Source organism: Podarcis liolepis, assembly GCF_965112155.1.
Source record: "Podarcis liolepis genome assembly, chromosome: 14".
In the NCBI taxonomy this organism is placed as follows: Eukaryota; Metazoa; Chordata; class Lepidosauria; order Squamata; family Lacertidae; genus Podarcis; species Podarcis liolepis.
In genome coordinates, this window is record NC_139569.1 from 26,497,989 (window position 1) to 26,523,788 (window position 25,800).

The 25,800-nt window shown below is 52.2% G+C and overlaps 3 protein-coding genes across 5 annotated transcripts; 1 reads left to right on the top strand and 2 right to left on the bottom strand.

The window, feature by feature from the left end:
• The first annotated feature begins 638 nt into the window (after nt 1-638).
• Nucleotides 639-4,893, top strand: RCCD1 (RCC1 domain containing 1). 2 transcript variants are annotated; one of them, XM_083476079.1, is made up of 8 exons: nt 641-839; nt 1,292-1,492; nt 1,603-1,756; nt 2,560-2,681; nt 3,414-3,518; nt 3,654-3,812; nt 4,245-4,274; nt 4,384-4,893. In XM_083476079.1, exons 1-8 carry the CDS (start codon nt 662-664, stop codon nt 4,524-4,526), a joined length of 1,092 nt encoding a protein of 363 aa, XP_083332205.1. In that variant the 5' UTR covers nt 641-661; the 3' UTR covers nt 4,527-4,893. The 2 variants fall into 2 exon arrangements, with proteins under 2 accessions (XP_083332204.1, XP_083332205.1); XM_083476078.1 differs by lacking the exon at nt 3,654-3,812 and having other exon boundaries at nt 639-839.
• On the bottom strand, nt 4,795-13,808 carry PRC1 (protein regulator of cytokinesis 1). Of its 2 annotated transcripts, none has more exons than XM_083476077.1 (14): nt 13,554-13,808; nt 13,224-13,356; nt 10,817-10,939; nt 10,496-10,729; nt 10,235-10,405; nt 9,980-10,129; nt 9,579-9,726; nt 9,344-9,480; nt 9,119-9,214; nt 8,857-9,003; nt 8,205-8,315; nt 7,285-7,383; nt 6,726-6,891; nt 4,795-5,965 (listed from the first exon to the last, which is right to left on the bottom strand). In XM_083476077.1, the coding sequence occupies exons 1-14, from the start codon at nt 13,562-13,564 to the stop codon at nt 5,937-5,939; spliced, it is 1,755 nt and encodes a 584-aa protein (XP_083332203.1). In that variant the 5' UTR covers nt 13,565-13,808; the 3' UTR covers nt 4,795-5,936. The 2 variants fall into 2 exon arrangements, with proteins under 2 accessions (XP_083332203.1, XP_083332202.1); XM_083476076.1 differs by having other exon boundaries at nt 6,649-6,891; nt 13,554-13,788.
• Nucleotides 13,809-16,400: 2,592 nt separating this feature from the next.
• On the bottom strand, nt 16,401-25,450 carry VPS33B (VPS33B late endosome and lysosome associated). Its single transcript, XM_083476080.1, has 23 exons — nt 25,274-25,450; nt 25,105-25,185; nt 24,625-24,686; nt 24,364-24,413; nt 23,599-23,666; nt 23,008-23,053; nt 22,357-22,451; nt 22,090-22,194; nt 21,652-21,748; nt 21,085-21,162; nt 20,839-20,912; nt 20,555-20,641; nt 20,378-20,468; nt 19,960-20,034; nt 19,228-19,292; nt 19,057-19,111; nt 18,918-18,964; nt 18,598-18,730; nt 18,356-18,429; nt 18,169-18,270; nt 17,970-18,045; nt 17,313-17,429; nt 16,401-16,911 (listed from the first exon to the last, which is right to left on the bottom strand). The coding sequence occupies exons 1-23, from the start codon at nt 25,367-25,369 to the stop codon at nt 16,832-16,834; spliced, it is 1,854 nt and encodes a 617-aa protein (XP_083332206.1). The 5' UTR covers nt 25,370-25,450; the 3' UTR covers nt 16,401-16,831.
• Between the last annotated feature and the right edge of the window lie 350 nt (nt 25,451-25,800).

Below are 25,800 nucleotides of genomic sequence, written 5' to 3' on the forward strand. Positions count from 1 at the left end.
CCACTTGTTTTTGGGCCACGGTATGGCCAGGAAGCCGTGGATCCGAGTTTTTTGTAGTGCAGGCTGTGCCCGTGGGCATGATGTGTAATTTGATGGTGTGTTTGGGGTGACCCAATGCAAAAAGCGTGAGGATCCATGAGGATCTGTGCTTCAGAACCATGTTTTTGGGCCACGGTATGGCCAGGAAGCCATGGATCTGTGATTTTTGTGGTGCATGCTGTGCCCATGGCCATGATGTTTGATCTGATGGTGGCTTCAGGCTGATCTAGTGCAAAAATCATGAGGATCCGTGTTTTGTTAACCATGTTTTTGCGCCATAGTGGCCCCACGAAACAGTGGGTGCGTGATTTTTTTGGTTCTGCCTACAGACATGGTCAACAGTATCATGGTGGTTTTATTTAATTTGAATGAAAAAATCATATGAATTCATGAGGATACGTTAAAAATCATCTGGATCCGCCTTTTACCCAGTCCCGGCACTAGCCATCAACTTTGAGCGGAAAGAGCAAGTTGTTTTCGGGTGGGGGGGGGGAGGGTAGCGGGACACCGGGGCGGCCCAAGGCAGCCTCCGCCAGAGCCAGAGAAAGGGTGGAAACTGCCGACTGAGGCGCCTCTTGTACTCGACCCGCCGCAAGAGGCGCTCGCCTTCCGGGCGGCGGAGATGGCGGAGGGAGCTCGGGGAGGCGGCGGCGGCGGCGGCTGGTTCCAGTTCGGCTTCTGCTTCGGGAAGGCGACGGAGGCCGGGCTGGAAGTGGCGCCGCTGCTGGTCGGGGGCGAGGCCGGGCCAGTGCGCTGCGTGAGGCCGAGCTGGAGCTTCTCCGGGATCGTCCGCTTCGGCGGTGAGAGGCACGCACTAGAGTCCCGGGGCCATGCGGGGTTCATGCTTCGCCACCCCTTTTACTTAGGCTGAGCAGGAGCGGGGAACCGCGCGCTCCAAGACATATGGAAGGGACAGACTAAGGGGTCCCGGCCGTGGGGGAGATGCTGCTCTGCATCCCCCATCGTCACCTCAAACTCCTCCCCTGCTTGCTGGGGCTGCGGGAGATACAACCCCACGACGCCAGGCAGCTCACAGGAGCCCCATCCCGTCGATAGAGGACAGCGGGAAGTTTCTCCATGAGCCTTGATGGTGGCCCCAAGCCGCCTTTCGAGGTTGCTGCCTGATCGTCCCTGGCGGGGGTGGGTGGGGTGATTTCCTCCTTTTCTGTGGCCCCGATCTTATTTCTTTGCCTCCTGCTCCGCATGGACTGAGAGCTCCAATCCGCCCCATATTGCCTTCTGTCTCCCGCAGGGTCGCCCCCGGTGCTGTTGCAAGGCGCGGTATGCGCGGCGCTGCCCGAGGACTGCCGGGACGTGCTGCCGTCGGAGACGCACGTGCTGGTGCTGCGGGAGGCGGCGGTGGAAAGCTGGCCGGTGGAGGGTTCGGCCCTGGTCCTGGAAGGAGAGCCGGCGTGGAGGTGCAAGATCCTCCCTGAGGAAGCAGCGACCGTAGGTAGGTAGGTGTGCTGGCAGAAGCGCCGTCCTGAAAGAAGAGGAAGCTGTTGCTGCATCCCAGGATAAGCCATCCCTTCTGCCCCTAACCCTCTTTCTCTTCTGCCCCAGAGCTGCCCCTGGTGCCTGGCGGGTACGTGGCCCCTCGGCCCCCTTTCTTCACCCCTCTGCCCTCCACCTTGCAGGCTTGCAAGCTGGCCCTGGGCTACGAGCATGCGGTGCTGCTCAACACAGAGGGGGCCCTCTTCTCGTGGGGAGGCGGCAGGTGAGTCTGGGGCAGGTGAGGACTAGCGTTGCCCTCCTAGCAGGGCTATGGTTAAAACTAGCAACCGACCTCCCGCAGGAGGCAGTGATGGCTGGCAGCTTTAGAGGAGGGTTGGGCAACTTCATAGAGGCAGTGGCGTAGCGTGGGGGGTGCAGGGGGGGCCCGGCCACACTGGGCGCAACATCTGCGGGGGGCGCGCTCGCACTCACAGCTCTCTGCCCCTACCTGGCTCACTGCAGTGCTGGCTGTGTGAATCCGATCCGAGCCGCTGGGTCGCGGCCCACTGTGGAGGGGGTGGGTGCCAGGCGTGCGGTGCGGAGAGAGAGTGAGGGACTATCTGGGGGAGGGACAGTCCAGCGGCCGCCCAGCACAGCGCTGAGCGCGGGATAGAACTACACCAGACCCGACCAGGTAGCAGCAAGAAGAAGCTGGCAGCGGCGGCAGGTTAGGGGTTAGGGGGCGCAAATTACTTGCCTTGCCCCGGGTGCTGACAACCCACGCTACGCTGCTGCATGGAGGAGAAAGCTCACAATGACTACTAGCCATGATGGCAAGCTCTGCCTCCATAGTTACTGGAAGCCAGTAGAGGAAGGGAGAGGTGCTCTTAGGCTCAGATCCTGCTTGTGGGTTTCCACAGGCATCTGGTGGGCCAATATGAGAACAGGATGTTGGACTAGAATGGTCATTGGCCAGATCAGGCAGATCTCTTCTTAGGTTCTTACCTAGTGCTAGGTGGGCTTCTGCATTGGGGGGAGGGGGAGGGGAAGCATGTGGCTCCTCCTCCTCCTGTTTTTTCTTCCCAGGCACGGGCAGTTGGGCCATGGGGAGCTGGAGAGCAGGACAGAGCCCCAGCTGGTGGAAGCCTTGTACGGGGTGCCCCTGGTGGATGTGGCGGCTGGAGGATGGCATTCAGCTGGCATTAGTGGTAAGGGGGCAGGAGGGCATGGTCTGTAGTGGCCCATCTTAAGCAATGACTAGCTAGGGATTCCAGCACCCCAAAATAGACTTGCTGTGTGTTGCTTTTGTGTGTTGCTTTTTTACATTTACATTTTGTGTGTTTGTGTGTTGCTTTTTTACATTGGTAATAACAATAGCAACAAAAATATCAACAGAATTGTTGATGCCAACCTCTTGAGGCTTGTTGATGTGGTGTCAGGGGTTAACTGGGCTCCTGCTCCTTGAACAGAGGCAGGGACCCTGTGGCTGTCCACATATTTTTGTTGGACCTCCCCCCTCAATGGCCAAGGCTGACTTAAGACCATCAATCAGCCACTGCCGCTGCTTAAATTGTTCATGGGGGTTTTGAGAGATGCATCTCCCACAGAAGTGAAGTTCCCTTTTCTTCACAGCTGTTAAAGATACTGCTAACAGTTACCTCCTTTGCCCTTATTTAATTTTTCTGTCTTAATCTTTCTTAAAGTTATAAACCCAAAAATATAAAGATGGGGGTGAGGCTTCTGCTACAGCACTTCCCATTCCCATCACTTTCAAATAATAAACTCCCCTCTGCATGGGAAGCCAAATCCCCCATAAGGCCAGAACCAGCTTTCACTGGAGAATACATTTTGCCAGCCCTATGAGGCCTCTTCCTTGGGGAAAAAGGCCACGTTGGTCCTGGACAGAGCTCCTAGCTGCTCTCTTTCTCACTCTCTGCCAGAAGCAGGTGATTTGTACGTCTGGGGCTGGAATGAGACGGGACAACTGGCCCTACCTTCCAAATCTGTGGCTGAGAGTAGAGCCACCACGGCAGAGGTGAAGAGAGGTGAGGCCACTCCTGGGACAGAGCTAGATGCTCTGTTGGCAAACTTGGCCCAGGGCAAACATACACTACACCCCACAGCTGTTGCTGGGGTATGAGTTGACTTTGGCAGTTTTATTTATACTGGGTTGTTTCTAGGGAACACGGAGTTGAGCTTGGCAGAGCAGGAGGCAGCACAAGGACCCTGCAAGGCTGCATTCATTTCGATCCAAGCCTTCCCTGCTTTGCTGGATATGCCAGATGGGGCAGATGTCTGTAAGATCAGCTGTGGTTCACGACACACCGCTGCTGTGACATGTAAGAGGACGCTGGGTTTGTCTTTCAGTGAGGGGAGCACAGGGACAGCAGGATGAAGGCTTCACTGCCCAGTACCTGAAAAATATCCTGGGGCTGTTGCTGTCCGCCTGAGCCTCATTTGTGGAAAGGGAAACATCCAAGAGTGAAGGACAAACAAGCGTAAAATGTGTGTGATGTCTAACACAGTTTATGTGTAAGGATGCCCAGCAGCCCTCCAAAAATGCTTACTCTCAAAATTGCTGCACATGGAGTTCCTAAACAGCACAAGCTCTTTGGTTTTTGCATGGTTGGGAAATCACAACATAGCGTAAAAGGGTCCTGAGGGTTTCTCCTTTTCCATTGTTTCTTGGATCTGCCCCATTCCCCCAAAGAGGTGCTCAACTGTTATCCTTCAACAACCTCAGTTAAATGCAGGTCATCCTTGTATTTCAGGTACAGGAGAGCTCTACACCTGGGGCTGGGGTAAGTAAGCTGGGGGGGGGGTGGATTACAGCTGCCCTTAGGGTTAGTACTCCGCCTTCTCTTCCTGCTCCAAGGGCAAACTGGTGCCATTAGCTCTTCTTGGTTGCAGGTAAATATGGCCAACTGGGGCATGGGCAGACAGCCAGCTCTGATGAGGCAAAGAGGGTGTCCTGCTTTGTGGACTGGGGTCTACGTGTAGTAGACGTGGTATGTGGACCATGGACTACCTATGTACATGCTGTGGCCCAATAACAGCTGAGATGGAGGGCAAGAATCCAGAAACCTTTGGGAAGACAGCATGGACAGGACCTACTCCTACTGCTGCTCCAGTCCAATGCTCTACTGTCTGAGTGGAGGCTCAATCCGACTTTATCCAAGTCCCAGATCAGGTGTAGTGGCTTCATCTAATCCTCCCTCCACCTGCCTTCCAGTAACAGCTACTTCAATGGACAATGCAAGGGCATCTTTAGAAAAAAGAGGGAGCTGTTTTAGCACCTCCAAGAACACAACAGAGGCAGAGTTATACAGAGCATATTTTATGTAGCGCTAAATTGCCATGATGGACAAAACAGATGTTGGAACAGTCATTTTGTGAATAAAGCTATTGCTGCCACTGTCATCCTTACTAGGCCTGCAACACAGTCATGGTTCTTCGGGCAAGAAGCCAGATGCCAGGCAGCAGGACATTGCGGTAGAAGTGGAGTAGAGTTAGACTGCTCTCCTCAGCTAAGAGCCCTCATCAGAACAATACAATTGATTAGTCATTATACAGAACAGCAGATAAACAAGATGTGAACATACTGTCGTACAAATAAATAATAAAAGGACACTGTAGTGAAAACAAGGTGCAAATCTAGCCACGATGACGGGGAGGGTGGAGGTGGTTGGCAGAAGCTTCTCCTCCTTCCCCATCCCCAAGAGGAAGGCAGGACTAGCCCAGCTCAAAGGCAGCAGCAATAGGTCAGCCCTGTCCCATTTGTCATAACTAAAGGTGAGCTGTGCTTCTCTCCAGTGGAACAAGACCTCTGGAGCAAGCATGGGGACGCGTCCTAAAAAGCCCCAGGACTTGATCACTTTTTCCTACTGCAAGCAAGTTTAGGGGCTGCCTGCTTTCCCTCCCCACTTCTGTTGCAACTACTCCCTCCCCCAAAAGCAACCGCATAAGCACCAAGGAGGGCAGTAAAGATTCTGCCCGCATAAACAGGATGGATTGAGTGCTGCCACTGTGGGCTCTCTCACACCCTTTGCCTAGCAGAGGGCAGGAGCCAACGTTCCAGAGGCTTGCAAGAGTATAGGTTGGGGTGGGCCAGGATCCCTCTTCCCTTGCTGCTGGAACCCTAGACGACAGCAAGTTGTGCACTAGAGTAGGCTTACTTATAAGAAACCCTTTGCAACATTTACATTTTATTCTTTTTAATATACAAAAAAAAATTGTTTAAAAAAATCAGTGTGGTAAAAACAAGGAACAAATAGTTAAAAGTGGCCCTGCCTCCATTGCCACGGGCAACAGGGCCAAGCAGGGAGGCACACGGCTTTGCCTAACCCCAGGAGGGAAGTCCAGTGGTGCCAGCTCCTTTGGCTACCTTCCTTTGCCGCTGTGTACAAGCTCCCCGTCAGCTCTCAGCATTGGAAACCGTGGAGTTAAGGATGCGGGATTTGAAGTCAGATCTGGAAGCCTTTGAAAGTTCTTGCTGTGAAAAGATAAATTCTATGTGATGTAACTGAGCAAGCTGGATCAAAGAGCAGTGGAGACCCTCTTGTGAGTGTGGAAGTCCCAGCCCAGGGCAGAAGGGAAGGTGTACCAACACCACACAACCCACCTTCCCACTGACACCAAGCTCCATGCAGGTATATTGCAGGCAAACACATGCAAGGGGAATAAAGAGGTGCTTAACCCCATTCCAAATGTCCCCCCTGCCAGTGTCCAGGTACATTCTTTCCCTCCCCACTGCTCTATGCTTGTTCACACCCCTCCCCAAAGCTGCTTTCCATTCCATAAAACACATACATGGGGCTAGGGCTTTATTACATAGGCTCACATGCAACCTGAGTTTATCCATAAAGTGCCACCGCAAGCCAGGTGTGGGGCCAGGTGCCGTCCATGTTTGAGACCAACCAGGCAGAGGAGAGTGGACAGCTGGCTCGTTGCATTAGGAGGTTGGCTCAGCTAGGGAGGGGGTGCTCTTGGGAAGGAAAATGTGAAATGATTACCGTTGTACTGCATGCTTCATTACAGTTCAAGGGTGGCTCACAGCATCCTGGGTGGCCTGTGGCTCCCCAAGGGAATGAGTGGGGCAGGCAAGGGCAGTTGGCAGCCCAGTTGCTGAGAGTGGTGGCTGTCAGGTTAGAGGCGTTGAGAGAAGAGGGAAATTACCGCAAACTCGGAATAGGTGCTGGCAACAGAGTTAATGCTGCAGGTGCTCTGGGCAGGGGCTGCAGGGATGCACCCACCGCTCAGAACTGTTCTGTTGAGCTGAGCGACGTTCTCCTTGTTGTGCTCCATGGGTCCTGGGCGAGGGGACTTGGGGGCCATGCGGCTGGGAGTCCGGAGAGGCTGCGGAGGCAGAGGGGAGCAGCACTGGAGGTTAGAGCTTTTGACAACAAGCTTCCTGGAGCCCTGCAGAGAAGCAACACAGAAAAGGTTACTGAGCAACCAAGAACCAGTAAGCCACAGGGGTGGGTGGGGGACAACACAGAACAACATTCTACGAGGGCACTGCATTCTTCTGACTTGGCATAAAAGTGGCCTCTTTTCTACTTGCAGTACCCGTTGCTTAAGATGGTTGGGAGGAAGAAATGTATGCTGCCTAAATAATGTGTTACAAAGCAAGTAATAAACATTAACACTTTTTTAAAAATAAAAATTTTCTTGCACTTCAGTAAACCATGAGGTTGCCCCCAGCCCTTGCTGATAATTTCCCTCTTGGGTCCATGCGTAGCTATAAAGATTTGCACCCAGGACTGAATGTTGGAAACAGGAAGAATTTAGATACCAGCAGCTGCTGCTTACTTTTCCTCCAGAGAGTGCTGGGTGGGGTGTTGGGGAGTGGAACAGAGAGCCCCCAAATGCTGAACGGATGGTGCTGTTCGGGGTAGCTGTGGTGTTAAGCTGCAAGAAAAAGCCATGAGTTAACACAAGTGCGCTCTCCCTAACTCCAGGTGGCAAAAGCACTTTTTTTCCACCCCAAGCACCTAGCAATAAAACATCTCTTCACAGTGGAGGTGCAGCTCCCCCCCTTTTTTACACCATCTCCAACCCTATCAAATATTGGAAGGGTGTGTGGATACATATTAAGAGCAAGCAGAACTGTGTATAATGCTCTGGATGTGGCTGCACCATAGGATTTGGTTTTTTTATATAAAAGAAAATATTGTGCAAAAGGTCAGGATTAATAAAGGGTTATAACTATGCTATTTACTATTACATCATCTCCTGAGGAGTATACCTTGCTAGACTATCAATCAGTAAACATACTGTAGTTCTACAGAAATTTATTAGGTTTGCCTCCTTTCCTCTTGTGTGAGCTTTGTGATTCACACATCTTTGCTTTTTATCTCAGCTATTCCTGGAATTTGCGTTTCCACTCAGTATTTTGCACAAACAGGTTCTTACAGCCACTGTGAGGGATTCTCAATTCTCTTTGGCTCCTTCGGCATTTTTTCCTTGGTCAATGAAAATCATTTGGTTTTATTGCACTAATGTTTACATTTCCAGCATTTTTATTTCATTGCTAATTTGTACACCACTTTTCTACATTACTGTGCAATCGAAATGCTCAACAAAAGCCACACTGCCATCCCATAACTATTTCAAGAATAACCAAAAAAACCACCGAAATTCATAATTCATTGCACATGTGGAACTAGGGAATGAACAAACAAACAAACAAAGTGCCCCTTCTGCATGAAGCATCACATGGCAACACGGACCTTCCGCACTTTGCTGGGTGTGATGAAGCCCAAGCCCCGTCTCTTGTTGGGGGTCCGTGGGGTGCTGCCATACATCATCTCCTCCTCAATTTGGCGGGACTTCTTGAGTTGCTGGAAGAAAAAGGAATTGGGTGATTGGTATCCACAGAAGCCCCAGAAGGGGATGGCAAGCGAGTTAAGATTAGCCACAAAAAGGGAAGGCAGCAAGAAGTCCTTCATGTCTGGCTACAAGACTGGTGGGACTGAAGTCCTCTGCAGGCATCTTCTCTTCAGCCTACCTACCCACTGCCAGAGGGGTACTGATGACTCCTGCTCAGGTTGCCCAAGATAGCCCAGCAGCTAATTTTAAGCTTCAAATTACTGGGTGGTTCTCACAGCAGCATGTGTCAGCTTTGGGACCATTGTTCCAAAATATATCTCCCTCTCCCCTGTACTTCAGACGCACAAAGCAAGGCCTCAAACACCCAGTGCGGATGGTTCAGCTCATTCCCATCCTTTGGAGACCTTGGCCAAGCCGCCTGTGATTTCAGTCACCAGCCAGAGAAGAGAAAAAGGAGTCTGTTTTTCAGACTAAAGCAAGGAGGACAAAGGGGTCCTTGTTAAGTGACGCGGAGATGGAAGCTGCTTGAGGGCTCTCAACTTGTTCACTCACTCGCTCCTGCTTTTCCTTCTCCTTCTCCATGTGGTGGAGCTGCCATTGCTCTGCCACATACTCCATGAAGCGCTGCCCATTCACCAGGAAGGCCTGCTCCTGCTCCTGCTCCCAGAGCTCCACACGCCCCTTTAGCTCCTCCTCCAGCTGCAACAAGAGACAACTGGCTTCAGCTAAGCTACACAACCAGGGTGCAAAGCAAACAGCAGGCTGGTTGGGCCTACTGCCTCAGTCCCTCCCAAGGGCAGAAAGGGCCACATGCCTTTGGAAGAGTCTTCTGAAGTTTCCCTCGCAGCTTCTCCTCTTTCAGAAGGTTGCCCCCTCGGTTGGTGAAGCGGCTGGGGTCCGTCGCCTTCCTCTGAAAAGGGAGAAGTTGGGAAATGGGCAGGCCTCTTGTGCTTGGGAAGCCACCCTAGGCTGGCCCTCAGTGGCTTCCCACCTGGCCCAGCACCAGACATCTGGCCACTTGTGTGGCTTCTGGCTGTACCTCAAGCTCCTGGAAGAGGCGCCAGTTCTTCTCCCACTTGTGGATGGATTCAAACAGCTCTTGATGCCTTTCGTAGCACTGCTTTAACCGGGAAACTTCCTCTTCATGCTGCTGCAGCAGCTCTTCAGTGAAGTCATCTGGGAAGAAGGGAAAAACAGGATGCCCAGTAGGAAGAGGTCACAGTCAATCAATCTATACCCAGCAGCAACAGCTGGGGGAGGGTCTACTTGCTCACCTTCATAGTAGGGGTAGAAGGCTCGCCTCTGCTCACCCCCATAAAAACACTTGTCCCAGTAGTCTGCCAGTTCAGCCCGGGTGGCCTCCACCACATTTCTGATGTTCTGAAACTTCAGCTCTTGCAAACGATCCACTTCCAGTTTCAGCTAGACGGGGAAGAGCAAAAGGTCAACACACGCCCTGATGGCACTGACCCCCTCTCCCCTCCTGCGTGCACCACAGAACATGAGGGAGGCTCTCATGGTGCACTGGGATTCGGAGCAGGCAGAGGAAGGTTTGAAACAGCTCCCCTTTGATCCTGAGCGCAACTGCCCAGCACGAAGCACCCCTTCTCCCTGTTGGCTTGGCACAGGAACCACTGCTGCTGGTCCGAGGCCTCAGGCCTTTAGTATTCCTTACAGCATCCATGATGGCGGCTTTGGCTCCCACCATGTAGGGGGCAAAGGCTTCCCTTTCCTCCGCAGGCACCTGCAGCCGCTCCCACAGCACCCGAATCCTGGAACGCAGCTCTTGGCACAAGGCTTCCTTCTGAGCTCTCCTGCTCTCGAGCTAGGGACAGAAAGACCAGCCTTAGCCAAACTAAAGGCAGCAGAAGAGATGGGATGTCACAGGCAAGGCCCCCCCAGATCCTTCCCCCAGACCCCACCCTCTGACCTGCTGCAAGAGATCCTTCAGGGCAGCAATGTTGTCCTCCGAGAGACAGAAGGCGTCCTCCTCCTCACACACGACATCTCGCTCAAAGCTGGTGTCAGGAGTGTGCTCCAGCTCCTCCATGCACAGGATGATCTGCCTCTTGGTGTCAAGGAACTCCTTCTGCCGGCGCTCCTGGAGGAGCAGGACAAAGCAGGACATTACCCATCAAGCCCCAACCTCAGCCTCCCCCCCTTCGCTCATGCACACACAAAGTGTGCCCACCTTTTCAGTTGCTAGTCCTGCCAAGTGGCGCCGGAAGTGGTCCAGCTCCGCCAAGCTGGGCACAGCCTCACTGTCAATGTCATAGGGAGTTGTGCAAAGCAGGTCACACATCTCCCGGTCTCGCTCCTGCAGCACCTTCAGCTCCTGCTTTCTCTCCCGCTTTTGCTTCAGCATTACTTCCACACGGGTGCGCAGGTCCTTCTCTAGCTGCAGGATGGTGGTCTCCTCGTCCTCCTGTGATAAAAACAGTCCTCCTGAGCTCAGCAGGACCACCCTCTAAGAGATGGCGTCTGAGCCACATTCGCCAGCCCACAGTCTCACCTCGAAAGGAGCCAATTGTAGCTCCTTGCAGAGGATCACCAATTCCTTGCGACACACTGCAATGCTCTTCAGGAGACGCTCTTTGAGGTTCTCCTCCTCCGCAATCATCATGTCTAGCAAGCCCTGGTGGAACAAGAGCAAGCAGCATTGAACCCAGAGCAAGCAAGGACACTACAGCAGCTGCAGAGCCCAGTCAATTTAATCTAGGAAACCCCCTCCCCTGGTGCTTGCAGCTCCACATCAGTAGAGCATGTCAGAAGCCCCCGCTGATCATTTTCAAGAAAGCCCTGTACATGTGGGCTTGCTTTTTGTGATGATCATGCACAAGTCCTTCACCAAAGAGAACCTGTTAGGACAGGGGCTAAAAATAAAATTGCCTATATTGTAGCATCTTCATACAAATGTGGTACAGCTGAACTTGGACTGTGAGGTTGTTTTGGTTCCTGCATCTTAGAAAAACTGTAGAGAAAAGGGCAACCAAAATGATCAAGGTGCTAAAGCAACTCCCTTGTGAGGATAGGCTACAGCATTTTGAAAAAAGGTGATAACGGGAGGCATGATATTGTTATAAGAATTTTAAGGTCTTAGAGATATATGTTCATAAATGCACCAAGGAAACACATACATAAATAAACATATAAACCACATGTCTGAAGCAGCACAGGAAGACCGTCCTTAAACCATTATGACTCCCAAGCTGACCAAGTGTTTCTCTGCAAGGAGGTGAAAAAACCTTCCCATTGTCTCAGGAATTAAGTAATTACCATCTCAAAGGAATGGCCAGACTACCAGGAAAGGCAATCAGATAAGGCATTATCAGATAACCTGGCAGAACAGCATTCAAATTTCTGTTGTAGACCGCCTTTTCTGTGATTTAGGTATGATGTATGAAGGGATGGTTTTGAGCTCCAGGGCAGGGAATTTCAAAATGGCTATATAAGGCCTTGTGCGCCATTGTTCGGGGTCCTCCTCCTCTCTCCTGCTTGTGAGGGGAGCACCCCGCTGCAACAGCTTTAATAAAGATCAGGCGTACGATCTGCTTTGCTTCTCAATATTCTCTGGTTGGCCTTTTATTTTCTCCTACCAATGGAGAACCTACAAAGGACTCTATAAGGGCTCTTGTGTACCCCATAGAGGAATAAGGGCAGATTTTGTTTACAATATAGTAGTAGGAAATTACACATGGTGTGGAGAAAGCAGACAGTGATAACCAAACAGGTCATCCAATGAAGCTGAATGTAGGGAGATTCGAGACAAACAGAAGGAAAATTGTTCATGCAGCACACAGTTAAACTGCGGAATTCGCTCCCACAGGAGGCAGTGAGGCTACTATAGGTGAGAAGGGCCACAGTTCTGGTAGAACACCTGCTTTACATTCAGGTGTTCAATCCTTGGTATCTCCAGGTAGGGTTGGGAAATCTGAAGAGTTGTTGCCAGTGAATAATACTGAGCTAGATGGACCAAAGTACTAAGGCACTTTCCTGTGTTCTGTTGCATGACAAGATGGGCTTTTGGTCTAATCCAGCCACAGAACTCATCTTACAGGTCTCGACCTTGAACCGTGAGGCCAGGTGAGCTTCCTCTATTCTCTGTTCCCCCCACCCAGACTGCTTAATGATTTTTCCATCTTCTGTAGCAATTGCAATGCTCTATTGTCAGATGCTGTATGATTTTATTCCGCGGTTTATTCTGCTCTGAGATGAAGGGTGGTATATAAATCAAACTACAAACAAACAAACAAACAAACAAACAGATTGATAGCAATACAACAAAATACGAAGAACACAAACAAATGAAACAAGCAATTAAATTATGGTTAAAAATCGATATGAACAGTTAAAGTAGACATGCCACAGTGACCTGAATGAAGAGCCTCTGACCAGTTTGTGAGCCCCTGCTCCAGAACAGCATTTTTCAATTTTCAGTCTCCAGATATTTTTGGACCTACAGCTGCCATCAGCCTCTCTGACCACTAGCTAAGCTAACTGGGGAGAGTGGAAGTTGTAGCCCAGAAGCACCTGGTTGAACAGTGCAATGGGGAACAGGGATGGCATGTCTCATTTAGTCACTTGAGGCAAAATGGAAAATGCCACCCTGCCCTGCTGCCTCCAGCTGCAGTGCCCCGCCCTGCCACCCTGGGGGCTATGAGGCAGCCTCACCCTGCCTAATATCTATGCCAGCCCTAATAGGAAAGGACCATGTCAGCTCAGTGACAGTGCACCTGCTTTTGTATGCAGAAAGTCCAACCCCCAGGTCAGGCTGCGAGAAGACCCTGTCTGAAACCCCAGAATTGGCTGCCAGTCAGTGCAGCCAATGCGGGGGGAGATGGGCCACTGCTCTGAGTCAGCATAAGGCACCCCATGGCCTCGCCCTTGCTCAGCTGGCAGGATCTCTCGGCCCTGCTCACCTTGACGTGCTTCTTCACCACTTCGGTGCGCTGCAGGCGCTGGTCCTCGGGGATGCCGATTTCCTCCCAGATGTCGCGCAGCTGGAACAGCGCCTGGTTCAGGCAGGCCACCGACTCGCTGGCCAAAACCTCGCTGCGAGAGAGGGAAGGTAGTCCGTCAGGGGCGGAAAAAGGAACCCTCCCCATGACCGACCAGCCACCTGGGAAGAGAGCGACGCTCCGGGGCAGAGGCCGCTCCTGGCTCGCAGCGAGGCGACTGCGGAGTTACACCGGACGGGCAGCCGCCTGCGAACCAGAGAGTGCCCCCTACTTCGTCCTCCAAATGCCCACCTCTTCCTCATGGCCGCGGGTATCCGCCAAGGCCAGCCAGCCCACTTCTCTCCCTCTTGCTCTCTAGCTCGCTGCTGCCACCGCCGCTGCTTATTCGGCTCCGCGTCGCGCAACTCCGCTAGCCGTTGCGCCTCCGCCTAGAATTCAAACTCTACCCCGCCGCCCCCTGATTGGCTTCCGTATAAGGCGCCGCCACGCCCCCAACTGCCAGACGGACGACACCTCCCTGGCGTTTATTCCGTCAGAGCGTTCGTTCTGCCCAATGAGAGGGAAGCGCTGTTTTCACTGTAGCCTATCGGAGGGTAGCAACGTAGAAGGAAGGAACGTAACAGTTGCACAAGTACGGTGCTTTGCGCGAGGCGAATTTCAATGCGTCAAGCATCTCCTCTGACATAGCGCTGCGGAGGAGGAGCCGGCCCGGTCAAGCGGAGCGTGGATTGGAGTGGGGACCCGCCCACCGGCTTTTCTAGCCCCTGCTTTAAAAGTAGGGTTGGGGCCGGACGGAGCGGGTCCTCCCTCTGCAAAACGGGCCCGGGGATTCCCCGGAATGCGCACTGATTTTGCTGGAGGGGATGGGTGCCACCCACCCACCCCCTGGTCTCTGCCCAGGCCAGGGGGAGGGGAGGAAAACGGCAACGGCCAGGCGACTGCAGCCAGCACGGAGGGAGCAGTTGCCATAGCCCCGGGACCCCTTTCGTGGGCCATGGAGGCAAATGAGGCGCTGCCCCACACCGTCAGGCTACCGCCCCCACCTGCCTGCCTCCTTCCTGACGACCAGGGGTGGTTCTAGTCCAGGCTTCCTCAACCTCGGCCCTCCAGATGTTTTGAGACTACAATTCCCATCATCCCTGACCACTAGTCCTGCTAGCTAGGGATCATGCAAGTTGCAAGCCAAAAACATCTGCAGGGCCAGGTTAAGGAAGCCTGTTCTAGCCTGTCAGTCCTAGAGCGCCAGTGTGCTTTAGTGGTTGGAGGTTAAGTCTGCTCAGCACATTCTATGACTGCTCTCAATCTAACCTACCTCGCAGGGTTGTTCTGAGGGTAAAATGGAGAAGCGGGTAGAAGCACACGCACTGTCTTGATATCATTGGAGGAAGAAAGATGGGATAGAAATGTAATCAATAAAAGAAAAATTGGCTCTGGTTCTACCTACTTGGTCTTTCTGCCAGTCCCAGTGGGCACCAACCACCAGCGTTTTGCATTGCCCAGCATTCTTGACAAAGGCACACTTTCCCCTTCAGGGGGTCTTGAGTGCTTGTCCACAAGGCTGTGCATCTCTTCTGCCAAAGGGCCAAAGTCTATGCTGTGCTGTGCTGTTCCTCCCAAAAATTGTGTGACTTGCACTCCTGTTTGCTTGCACAGCGGGTGGCAGGCACTACCACCATTGCCATAGGAAGGTGATGCTGGAGTGCCATTGCTGTGTATGCCAAAGGGGGAAGATGGTCCTGGGGCTTCCACCCTCCATGGGGTGTCATGACTCTGGCAGCTGATGCTTGGTGGGCACTGCCAGTCTTGCTATCCTTTCTGTTTTTGGTGCATTTCCTTCCGAGGGTTGTGTTTGTTCCGCCTGAGCCCCCCTCCCCCATGACTGTAGGATCTGGCGGCCAGCCATTCTCTCCACTCCTTGCTGTAGCTTGCGCATTGGATTACTCACCTTCCTTCCCAAGGGAAAAATATCCACACCTCGTCTGAGTAGGCAGCTTCTCCTGCAGCAAAGAAAGTCGAGAAAGCAAGCAGATAGAGGAAAGTGCTGCTGTGTGTTTCCCAGAAGCAGAAAGCGTTTTTTGACATACTGTCCTAGGGTCTCATTTGGCCAAAGGTCTGAATGGCCTATGACTCTTATCTTCCACAATACACCAGCAGACATGAGCTTTCTTTGCACCATCATGCAGTTGTTTTGTACGGTGACAGTTTCTCTTATCTCTTCTGCCTCTTCTAAACAGTGGGGGGGGGGTGTCCTATTTTCCTTCCTCCTTTTTTATTATTACCTGTCCTTCACCCTGAGGTCCCAGCATAGGTTCAGCATTAACAATATTAAAAAACAATACAACTTACAACCATAAAATTAAGGTGCACCCTAAAAACACACCTCAAATGTCAAAAGCTAGGACAAAGAAGTGCATCTTCAGCATTATCCAAAAGCTGTACAATGAAGGCACTGGATGCACCTCTGTAGGGAGTTCTACAGCTTAGGGACTGTTGCAGAGAAGGCCCTCTTCTGGGCTGCCCCCCTCCACCTTTGACGGTGGAGGAACTACCAAGAGGGCCCCAACTGCCCCCAAGACGGTCTGTAGGGAAGGAGGTAGAATTTCTGATATTTGGGAACCTCCCTTCTCTGTTGCTTTTTCACTCTTGTGCTTTTATGTCGTGATCTATTTTATTTGAAATTCTTATTTTTATGTATCCCTTAGCCCTAACACTTTAACTAAAAAAAAGCATATAAAACCTTAGTAATAAATGCAAATAGTTGTTTAGTCATTTTGGCAACTGGAGCTCAGTTTTCTTTTGGATCTTGCACAGACCCTGAGGCTGAAAGAGGCTCTTTTTCGTTGAGGGGAGAGGGTCTGCAATGGCTTCCTCTTCTCTCCTGTGTGCTGAGGCAGTCTCCCTGGGGGCCAGGGCCCTTCCCAGCTCCCACTGGTTTTGTGCCACTCCCCTACAGCTACAGCAGCCTTCCTTCCCTCCCCCCCCCCCCCGCTTCTTGGTTGGCTTCACTGATCTGTTGGCAGAAGCTCCAAAGCACCTTAAACCGGGTAGTCAATGACAAAAGAAGCAGTTTCCCTGCCAGCACACTTTCCCCATATTGAGACGGAGGGAGAAAGAAGAAAGAGCAGGTGCTCAGACCAGTTACCAGACACATCTTTATTGCACTGCTCAAACTGGCAGGAGGAGTCACGTTTGCAGGTGACCACCTCTCCCTGCATACTCCCAGTGCTATGGCAGGCCAGGAGGAGTCGCAGTGGAAGGAGGCAGTGGAAGGCCAAGTGTCTCCAGGGTGGGTGAAGGAAAGGCCTCTCACTGGACAGGAGGCAGCCCAAAGTTCAAAGCAGTGGAGAGTCAAGCTCCTGAAAGAACAGCCCGTTGCCTGCCATGGGCGGGCTGAGCAAGAAGGAAGAGACGTCCAAGCCCAGATTTCTTGCTGGGTAGAGAAACAACTCGCCAGCTGCCAGCCTACAGGAAGCAGTGGGGAGACTTTCCAGGTAGCATTGCTGCAATATCTGAGGGCTGCCACAGCTGCTTGAAGTATGCACATCGCCCATGCCTTGCTGCAGAAGCTCTCATGCCCTTGTCTCTATCATTGATTCCAGCAGCCGGGCACTGTTGGTGATGGCTGTCGTCAGGAAGATGAACCTGATCCCTGCAAAAAGGGGAGCCAGAGAATGAAATTGCAAAAGGCAAACACAGGCTGCCTGGAGTCTGGTGAGAACAAAAGCCTCCACTGGCTTGCTCTAAGAGAGGCAAAAATAGCTAAATTCAAAGCCTTGAAAATATGTTAATTTAGGAAGCTTGCATGTGTTTGCTTATCTGCATAATTTATTAAACAATGTATTACAAGGAGCTATACAGAGAGGCCTCTCCAGCTTCTGATCCCTTTTTCAAACTTCATAAGAGCTAAATTCTTGCTTTCCTCTTACATTTAAAATAGTCTTTAAAAAGATGTATTATGCCAAACAAACAGTTATCTGGGATCATAAAACAGGGAAGGCCCACTGCCAGTTCCCAAGACGCTGCTGCCTCTGGCTCAAGGATTGCTTTTACCTCTTTCTCTGCCAAGGAAGCGAAGAGCTGAGATCTCAGAGAAGGTGCAGCCACCTAAGAAGATGGCCAGAACGATGCGCTGGGAGTCCCAGGCAGGATTCTCCTCCACAGTGGTATCTGCAAGGAGAACAGAGGAGGATGCAGCTGGTCTCCCTTGGTTTAATTCCAAGGAAATGCTTAAGCTCTAGGCAGGCATGAACACACAACTGAAGCAGGTGTATTTGTGTGTGTTAGTGTTATATATCAGGGAGGGCTGGGGGGGGGGGCTCTGCCTCAATCCCCAGAGAGCTGCTCTCAGTCAGTGTCCTAGATGGTATGAAGCACCTTCCTCACTTCAAGCTCTGGTGCTTGATAATGTTGTGTTTTACAAAAATGTATTAACCACCTTGGTTAGTTTTTTCAAAAACTCAAGAAGGCATGCTGCATTTTTTAAAAATAATGAGTATAATGTCTAACCACCACTCCAGAGATACAACAGAGGGAACGTACACAGCTTCCTGTACTGCTCAGGCTATGGCGAATCCCCACACCACTCCATGCCCAGAGGACGTATGTTATCACATGTGGGGGAAATGATAACAAGAGAATACCCCATGGGGTGAAAGAGTATTGACAGAGCATGTTGGTGCTGCCCACTCTTTGCTCTCAGCCACTGACCTGCCACAGAAAATTCATTTCCCCCGAGGAGCCGCACCACCTCCTCCAGGCCCAGCCAGCTCTTGCGCTCCAGCACCTGCATGAGGCAGCCAAGATGGCAGTAGAGTTAGCAGAAGCCACAATAAGGGACATGGGCACTGGGGCCTCTCTTGGGAGGCTGGCCAGGGCCACACGGGAAGAGGGGAGATCTGGTTTGCACCTGCTCTATCAACTTGCAGCTCAGGGGGATGTAGGCACCGCTGAAGACGTACGCCATGTCCCGGGGCACTTTCAGGTTGTACTCGCCATCCACACGGGGGATCTGGAGAAGGGGGAGAGATTTGTCTTATCAGGATGCCTGCTGCCCCACACCGACCTCACGGCTCCACCCCCCGCATAGCACTCACTAGTCCCAGCTTCTTGCTGATGCCTCGGAAATTGCTCTTCCTGGCTAGTGAGTTGAAGGCATCTGAGAGCTTCCCTGGAAGAGGAGGGCAAAAGGAAGCTGGTCATTGGGGCCAACAAGGTTTCAAGGAGCACTGAGCTCGTCTGCTCTGCTGAGGAGCTGCTCCTTCCTGGCTCATCAGGATGCCCCTCCACAGGACACACAGAGGCTCCAAAGGGAAACTGCTGCTGCAGGATGCTGTACCTGCCGCTCTGTCTGTCACCAGCTTGCTGACTTTGTTCTCCACGGCTGTCAGGGTCTCCCCTGGCACCTGCTCTGTCAGGAGCCCCAGGTGCTTCAGGTTATGGAAGGTCAGCAGATGCTCTGGTCCATAGCTCTAGAAGGGAAGGGTGGGGGGAGATGAGCATAAGGGCAGAGGAGGACTGCAGGGGATCACAACAAAGGGGAGCATGAGTCCAGCAGGACCAGCACCAGCCAGGAGGAACTGCACATCTACAGAGGCTCAGGAAAGCCAATTTCCCTCTCCTCCAGCCCAAAGGAGGGCTGCTTCCTTCCCACCTCACCTGGAGGTACTGGGTTTTCAGGGAGCGATAGTCCTTGGGGGCGAACCCTGGAGCAACCAGAAGAAAGGAGATGTGAATGCGCTGCAGCACACCCCTGCACGCTCCCATGGCTCCCCTCCTCCTGCAGCAGAGCACCCACCGTTCTCCGTGATGGACAGCAGGCACAGCATGCGCAAACTCTCAAGGGGGGAGACCTGCAAGGAGGGAGAAAGAAATTTTAACTTTTTGTACAATTATATGATCTGGTAAACCCAGACACCAACTGAGGTCAGTTCTTGCATTTTCTCCCCACCCCGGGCCTCTCCCTTACCTGTCGGTCAATGTGCTCTTCAATGAAGCTGATACTGTCGCGGAGGTCAAATCCTTCCAGGAGGGCTGCAAAGGCAAGCGGGGCAGGGGGCGGGGAGAGCAGAATCAGCCCATTCTTTCTAACTCTACTAGAGAGTTTCAGTATGCTCCCCCTCCCCTCAAAAAAATCCCTTTGCTTCCCAGCAGCATATCTTGCAACAGCCATGCTCAGAGGCACTTGTAAACCTTCTGGGTTAGAAAGCACAAACTGTTCCATAAGAATCCATCAGTTGAGGCTGAGAACCCTCTTAACTGTACCGGTTTTGAAACAGAAAGGAGCCCTGAGATTGGCAAGCATGGGGGGTTCCCTCTCCGGTCACCCCATTGTCTCTCTTGCCTTCCAGTCTAACTCCCCAAATTCAGCACCTGAGTATTATCATCAAGTTCAACCGCTATAGGTCTTCAACTGCAATAGATAAATTCTTGATTGTTTAGTGGTCCAAATCTTGGGTGTAGCAAGCATGGAATTTCAGTTGAGGGGAGAGAAATAGCAACAAGAACATCTAAGGCACTGAGGGCTTTTGGTTTTTTTTCCAAAACTCAGGAGGCAGTAAGATATTCTAGAAGCCTGAAAAGATGTAAAACCAGCTTCCTGGCTTCTTCAGCTACTGAGCACCTGGATTTTTACATGCCTGAAAATGAGGCTCTTAGGGCTCAGGAAGCTAGATCGAGTGGGGAAAGGTCAGAATCTCACCATGCTCTGTCTTCAGCAGCTCCTGGAAATCTTGCTTGGTTTTTTTCTTCATGATGGATTCGCATGCTCCAATATCTGCAGGCACAAGAAGACTCGAACTAGGGCAGCACTAATCAAGGGAGGCACTGACCCAGAGGAAAAGACAAATCACAAGCTGTTGCTGACAGGGGATGGAGTTTACAGCACTGCAGGGGTGCACAGCACTCTTCCCACCCTCTCTCCTTGTGCCACTTCAACCCCATTGTTCTTCTGCTCTCCATGGGCAAAAGGCAGGATGTGGCTCATGGGCTACAGATTCCCCACCCCAGAACGAGGCTACCGGGTCTGTAGAAGGAAGTCAGTGATGACACTCTGCTGCTCCTAGCTGCTCCTCCCCCATTTGATGTTGTTGCCCCAGGAGGGAGAGGAGGAGACCTACGGAGACTCAACAGGCGATGCTCTTGCTTCAAGCCTTTCAGTTCCTGGGAGACAAAGTTCTTCATCTGCTTGATGTCCATCCCTCGCCGTCGCTACAAAGGGAGAACACTTCTTGCATCCTGAGGCATCCAGGAATCCTACCCGCCCCCCACTGCCCCTCTCCGCTTATCCCACTCACGTCATACTGCGCCTGCAGGTTCCGGGCCTTCTGGCTCAGGAAACCGAAGACACTGGAGAAGTGCTCGTTGCGGATCTGACTGAAGACCTGCAGGGAGAGGCAAGTAGGGTGGCCAGACAGCACCTAGCTCCCCCCACCCCCATTTAGGCCAACCCTCAGCTCACAGCACTAGTGCTCCCACCACTTGCCCCCACAACAGGGCAGCACCTTCTGCTGCTATCGAGAGGCCTTAAATTCCCTGACCAAGCCTGCCTTCAGGAGGAGAAGGGAAGGCAGACACTCACCTTGTCCTGAGCATTTAGCAGGACTTTGATGCTCCGATCGGAGGAGGTGACATCTGGGCCAAAGTCAACGCTCCCTGCAGAAAGTGAATTCACCAGGGTGCTCGCTTGACAGGACATCTGGCCTGCGAGCAGCCTCTGCCCCCAAGTGTCAGCTGATCAATGACTGTTCTGGGAGGCAGGCAGGCCCTCCTGACCTTTGGAGAGGTAGCAGGTGGGGAAGCAGCCCCCCCAGGAATGGAAACTTACCACACTTGATGCGGAAGGTATCGTCCACCAGGCCTTCGTACACAACCTGGGAACAAAGGGCTGTGACATAATCCACGTCTGAAAAGAGAGCCAGGAGAGGGGTGAGATGGGCAGGTGGCAGAAAAGAGTATCAGAACAGAAGGGGACACCTCCTGGGAGGAGAGGGGGTGTACACCCTAGGCTTCTTCCCCACCCACACCCATAAGAGGAAAGGGCCATCCTAGGCAGAGAAACTGCCTTGCATGCAGAGGGCATCAGGTTCAATGGCATCTCCAGGCAAGAGCTGGGAGAGAGACTCTGCCTGAAATCCTGAATAGCTGCCCCTAGAGCTAGGTGGACCAAAGATCTGAATTCACTGAAGACAGGGTCCCACGTCCAGGAGATCTGTTTTGTTTTACAGCATTTCATGCATCTCAGCTTAGCAAAAATAGCTGTACTTGCTTGAATTACACAGATGAATGCTTAGGCTCCTTCAGAAACTTCCAGTCACGACCTTGGGCCAGGACTCCAGGCATGACACCAGGCCCCATCTGCCCGTCTAACAGAACCTACTTCTCATGCCCTTACCTCTGTCCACAAGGAATATGTGACCAATCTCTGGCTTCCGGCCCACACTGTCAACGTCGCTTTCCTCCACCACTTCACGCCAGAGTTCATGGACCATCTGGGAGAAGATCAGACCTGCCCGTCAGCCCAACCAGTGTAGCTGGGAGGGGCCCCCATCAAGGAGGCAGGAATCCTGCCTCTGACCCCAACAGCCCTGTTTAAGTGACTTGACAGAATCCAGCTGCTTGCTTGTCTTGCACTAACTTTGCTACCCACTATGATATGATTCTAAGGTCTCACCAATGTGGAGGAAAGCTCTTGGAAACATTTGTATTCAGAGCTCTTTCTGCTATATACTCAATACATGCCCACCCCATCCTACCCAGAGACTTTCTGCTCTCTGGACCAGGCCCCTCTCACATTCTTTCAGCTGATCCTCCTGTACCAACAAGGCCCCACCTTAGCACACCGGCCAATTCCGTAGGTCCTGCTGAATGGTCCATAGAGAGAGTTCATCAGTTGCAAGGCCTGGGCCACGGTGCTGATCCAGCGCTGGTCTCCTTCCTACTGGGGCACAAGAGAAGGAAGCTGTGATTGACACAAGAGGGTGGAAATTGAAGTTGTGCCTAAAATTCTTGAGCTGGTACTTGCGATGTGACACTGAGGCAAACAAGGGGGAGGAGGGCAGTGTGAATAGATAGGGACATTGCAGGAGTCAATACTGACCAGGAAATAGTCACGGAAGAATTCCGGGAGCTCCATGCTGATGATGTCATCGTCCAAAGGGAGTAAGTAGAAGGACCACTCATCCCAGGTCACGTCTGCCAAGGAACCAGGACAACACAAGGGGGATTTTGCCTTTGACCCCTGATACAACCTCTCCAATGCCTTAAATTAGCTGCTTGGAGTAACTCAGGTGACTGGTCAGAGGTGTTTTTTTAACTTTATTTTAAACGTAGCAATATTACTTATTCATTCATTCTTCTTATACCCAACCCTTCCTCCTGGTATTGCCCAGCATAGTGAACAATCATCTTAAAACATGATCAAAATACCTTAAAAGATGAAAAACTAACCACAAATTAATACAACACAGATCAATCCCATACACGGAACAATGAACACTGGCATATTCAGACTGCAATCTTATGCCATTTAACTGGAAGTTAGCCTTATGAAACACAGTGCGTCTTACTTTTGAGTAAGCATGAACAGGACAGCATTGCTCAAAGTTTCTGAGCTTGGGGAAGGGGATGCCGGGGAGCCAATCACCAGCTGAACTGCTGCTTTCCTCAAGTACAGCCCCCTCCCCACCCGCTGACTTTGATCCTGATGTCCTGCCAAGCAAAATCTCTGTTCTCCGTCTCTGAAACTCACCCCCATAGATCCCCTCTTCTTCCAGCACCATCTCACATGTGTAGAACTGGAAAGGGTTGGAGAAGACAATCAGCTCCGGGCAGCCTTGGGAACAAGCAGTCTAAGTGTCCCTAGAACCCCCTTCTACTGAGAAAAACTGATGAGACTCCTCCAAGATCAGAGGAGGGTGTTTTACAGGCACAACCAATTTTAGCCTCTAAACTGTTGCAGAGAGTGAAATTGGCAGTGGCTAAATTGAAACATGTTAAGCTCAACCAAACGTCTGGGGGCTTGGGAGATAAAAGAGACCCCCCTAATTCTACACCCACATACCACCCACTGCCCAGACTACACAGGAAGCTGCCTTATAACAAATCAGAACATTGGTTCATCTAGCTCAGTATTGCCCACAAATCAATGCATCTTAGAGCTGGGCAGCCCAGGCAGCAGCCACAGCCCAGACTGGGAAATACCACCCAGCCAGAGGGACCAGCCAGCCAGCAGCACTTCAGAAGGTCCACACATCACAACATTGCTGAGCTACCCCTGGACTACTTGGAAGGTAAATCCCAAGAAACCCGACCCCACAACTCCCGGCTACAAGAGACTCGCCTTCTGAGGACTGAAGATAATCTTGTACTTGCGGGTCCGGCCAGCTGCCTTATCGGCGTTTACTATGTCTAGGGGGAAAAAATGAATCAAGGAGCAGGCAAGGCTGGCCAAGCCCTTTCTAGGCAATCCAGGAAAAGGCTGTCCACATTTTTTTATTTAGAATATTTTTAATTTAATCTCAAGGCAGCTTTGCAACAGATTGTAATAATACAGAACACCCCAGGAACTTGCACAAAGACCCCTTAGTCCCATACTCTTGCAGCTTGGGGTGTGTGGTAGAAATACCTGTTGAGATAGATGCAGGTAGGCAGACTGCCAAGAACCAGGAGAAGAGACAGGCTGAAACCCACTCCCCAATTACCCAGCATCCCCCTGAATTCTGGTAGCAGCCTGAAACATTACCATAGGCAGGGTAGATAAGACTTCTGGTCTAACCTAGTCATGATACCCTTCTTCCATAATTGCTCAGGGCACTGCTATAATCAGACCACTACACGGTTCATATTCCTTTCAGAGGTGCTCAGCACAGACTGTCCATACTGGGACCTCCTGCTAAGCCTGGGAGCTAGGAAGCAGCCTTGGTCCATTTAGTTCAGTATTTTCTACACTGACTGGCAGCAGTTCTCCAAGGTTTGAGGCAGGGAGACATTCCCAGCCCTACCTGGAGATTGAACCTGGAACTTTTGGCATGTAAATCAGATCTACCACTGACAACTACCATTATTGCTCCTCCCTCAGGCCAGCACATGCAAACCCCCAGCTTACCTGCCACGTACTTCATGTTCCTGATCCGTGGCCGCACCAAAAAGCACAATCTTGGGAGAAAGAAACAAAACAGACAACATGAAAGGAGTAGTCTTAGAAACAGCTCTGCTCTGTCTGCCTGTGGGTGACCTTGTCCCATGGCTCAGGGATGGAGAAACACCGCCTTTCCCTGGCAAGCAGAAAAGAGGCAGGCAGGCAACCCCATGCAGCAGGCTCAGTAAGCCCTGGCCAAACAGGGCAGGCCTCCTGCCTCACACTTACTGATCACTGGTACTGTGGGCTGGTTTATTCTCCACTTTGTAAAGTTTGTCCACTTCATGTTGCTGCAAAGAGAGATGGAAGCAGAGTGATCAGCTCCACATCCTGCACAGCACCCCTGCTTCTTGAGGGTGGTGGTGGTGGTGGTGGGGTGACTCCCTTTTCCTCTTTCCCCATTTCCTCTGATTTATGCAGCAACGAAATTGGACAGAAGTTGCCAGTAGGCACAGCTAAAGTGGGATCCTCCACGTTCAGTTCCTCACCCCAGCATCCTCATGTCAGTCTCCCCGCCCCTTGCCCTTTTCTCCTAGGTGAGCTTTTGTGCTTTCAGCAGCTGCCTTAAAGCCCGGGGAGTCGCAACATGGGAAGCCTTCCCACCGCTGTCCGTACTACAAGGGGGCGGGGGCGAGAAGCTGCTCCTGCCGAATTACTGCCTGCCTGAAAGAGCAGGAAGAGGAAGCAAGCGGGGAGCTCCTCGCGCACCTTGAGGATGGAGACGTTGGCGATGCGGTCGAGGGGGCTCATCAGGTCGGCCTCGATGAACAAATCTTTCTTGCCGGGGAGCTGCAGCGAGACGGAGAAAGAGGCGAAGCGTCATTGCCAGGCAAGGGCCATGGGGAGCAGCTTTCGCCCCAGTACCCGCCCATCCCACCTGCTCCAGCAAGTAGACCAGCTGGTCCCGCGCCAGGCGCTTCAGAAGACTGAAGTCCGGCAGCTCCGGGGCGTCGCGGTGGCCGGGGGATGCCATGGCTGGTAGTGTAGGACGTCGCCCTTCCTTCCCGGAACCCCCAACAGCGAACGCTGTTGCTGCCGGGACAGCCCGGAAGTGGACCTGCTGCCATGACAACGCGGCCCAGCCGGCTTCCGTTCGCGCCCTCGTCCGCTCTTATTATTGTTCCGACTCCCCCATTTTTCCTCGTTGAGGTGGTGGGGAAACTTCTCATTGGCTGCCCGGTGATGCTGGGAGGGCAGAGCCAACCGCGGCCGCATTTGTTTCCCTGCTAAGAGTGAACGCTACTTGCCTTCCTCGCAGCAGGCTGCTTCGGTGCATACTGCCCCATCCCTGGGGGAGGGGGGCTGCCCCCCCAACCCAGCCAGCTCCCTTCCTAGGCGAGCGTTCACCTCTCGGAGATCTCTCCCCTCCTTAGTCCCAAAGCAAACTGTGACCACCCTTGGGGC

What these genes read in the sequence shown, in the direction of transcription:
- VPS33B (XM_083476080.1), bottom strand. Translation starts at nt 25,369, where the DNA reads ATGGCATCCCCCGGCCACCGCGACGCCCCGGAGCTGCCGGACTTCAGT. An exon ending in TTATCTTCAGTCCTCAGAAG is followed by an intron (nt 23,054 to 23,598) that starts GCGAGTCTCTTG and finishes AACCCTTTCCAG; the next exon opens with TTCTACACATGTGAGATGGT. An exon ending in GCTGCTGAAGACAGAGCATG is followed by an intron (nt 19,293 to 19,959) that starts GTGAGATTCTGA and finishes TTGCCTTTGCAG; the next exon opens with CCCTCCTGGAAGGATTTGAC.
- RCCD1 (XM_083476079.1), top strand. Translation starts at nt 662, where the DNA reads ATGGCGGAGGGAGCTCGGGGAGGCGGCGGCGGCGGCGGCTGGTTCCAG. An exon ending in TGAGGAAGCAGCGACCGTAG is followed by an intron (nt 1,493 to 1,602) that starts GTAGGTAGGTGT and finishes CTTCTGCCCCAG; the next exon opens with AGCTGCCCCTGGTGCCTGGC. An exon ending in ACACACCGCTGCTGTGACAT is followed by an intron (nt 3,813 to 4,244) that starts GTAAGAGGACGC and finishes CTTGTATTTCAG; the next exon opens with GTACAGGAGAGCTCTACACC.
- PRC1 (XM_083476076.1), bottom strand. An exon ending in TGGTGAAGAAGCACGTCAAG is followed by an intron (nt 10,940 to 13,223) that starts GTGAGCAGGGCC and finishes TTGTTCCACCAG; the next exon opens with GGCTTGCTAGACATGATGAT. An exon ending in CAGCACTCTCTGGAGGAAAA is followed by an intron (nt 6,892 to 7,284) that starts GTAAGCAGCAGC and finishes GCTTCTCTGCAG; the next exon opens with GGCTCCAGGAAGCTTGTTGT.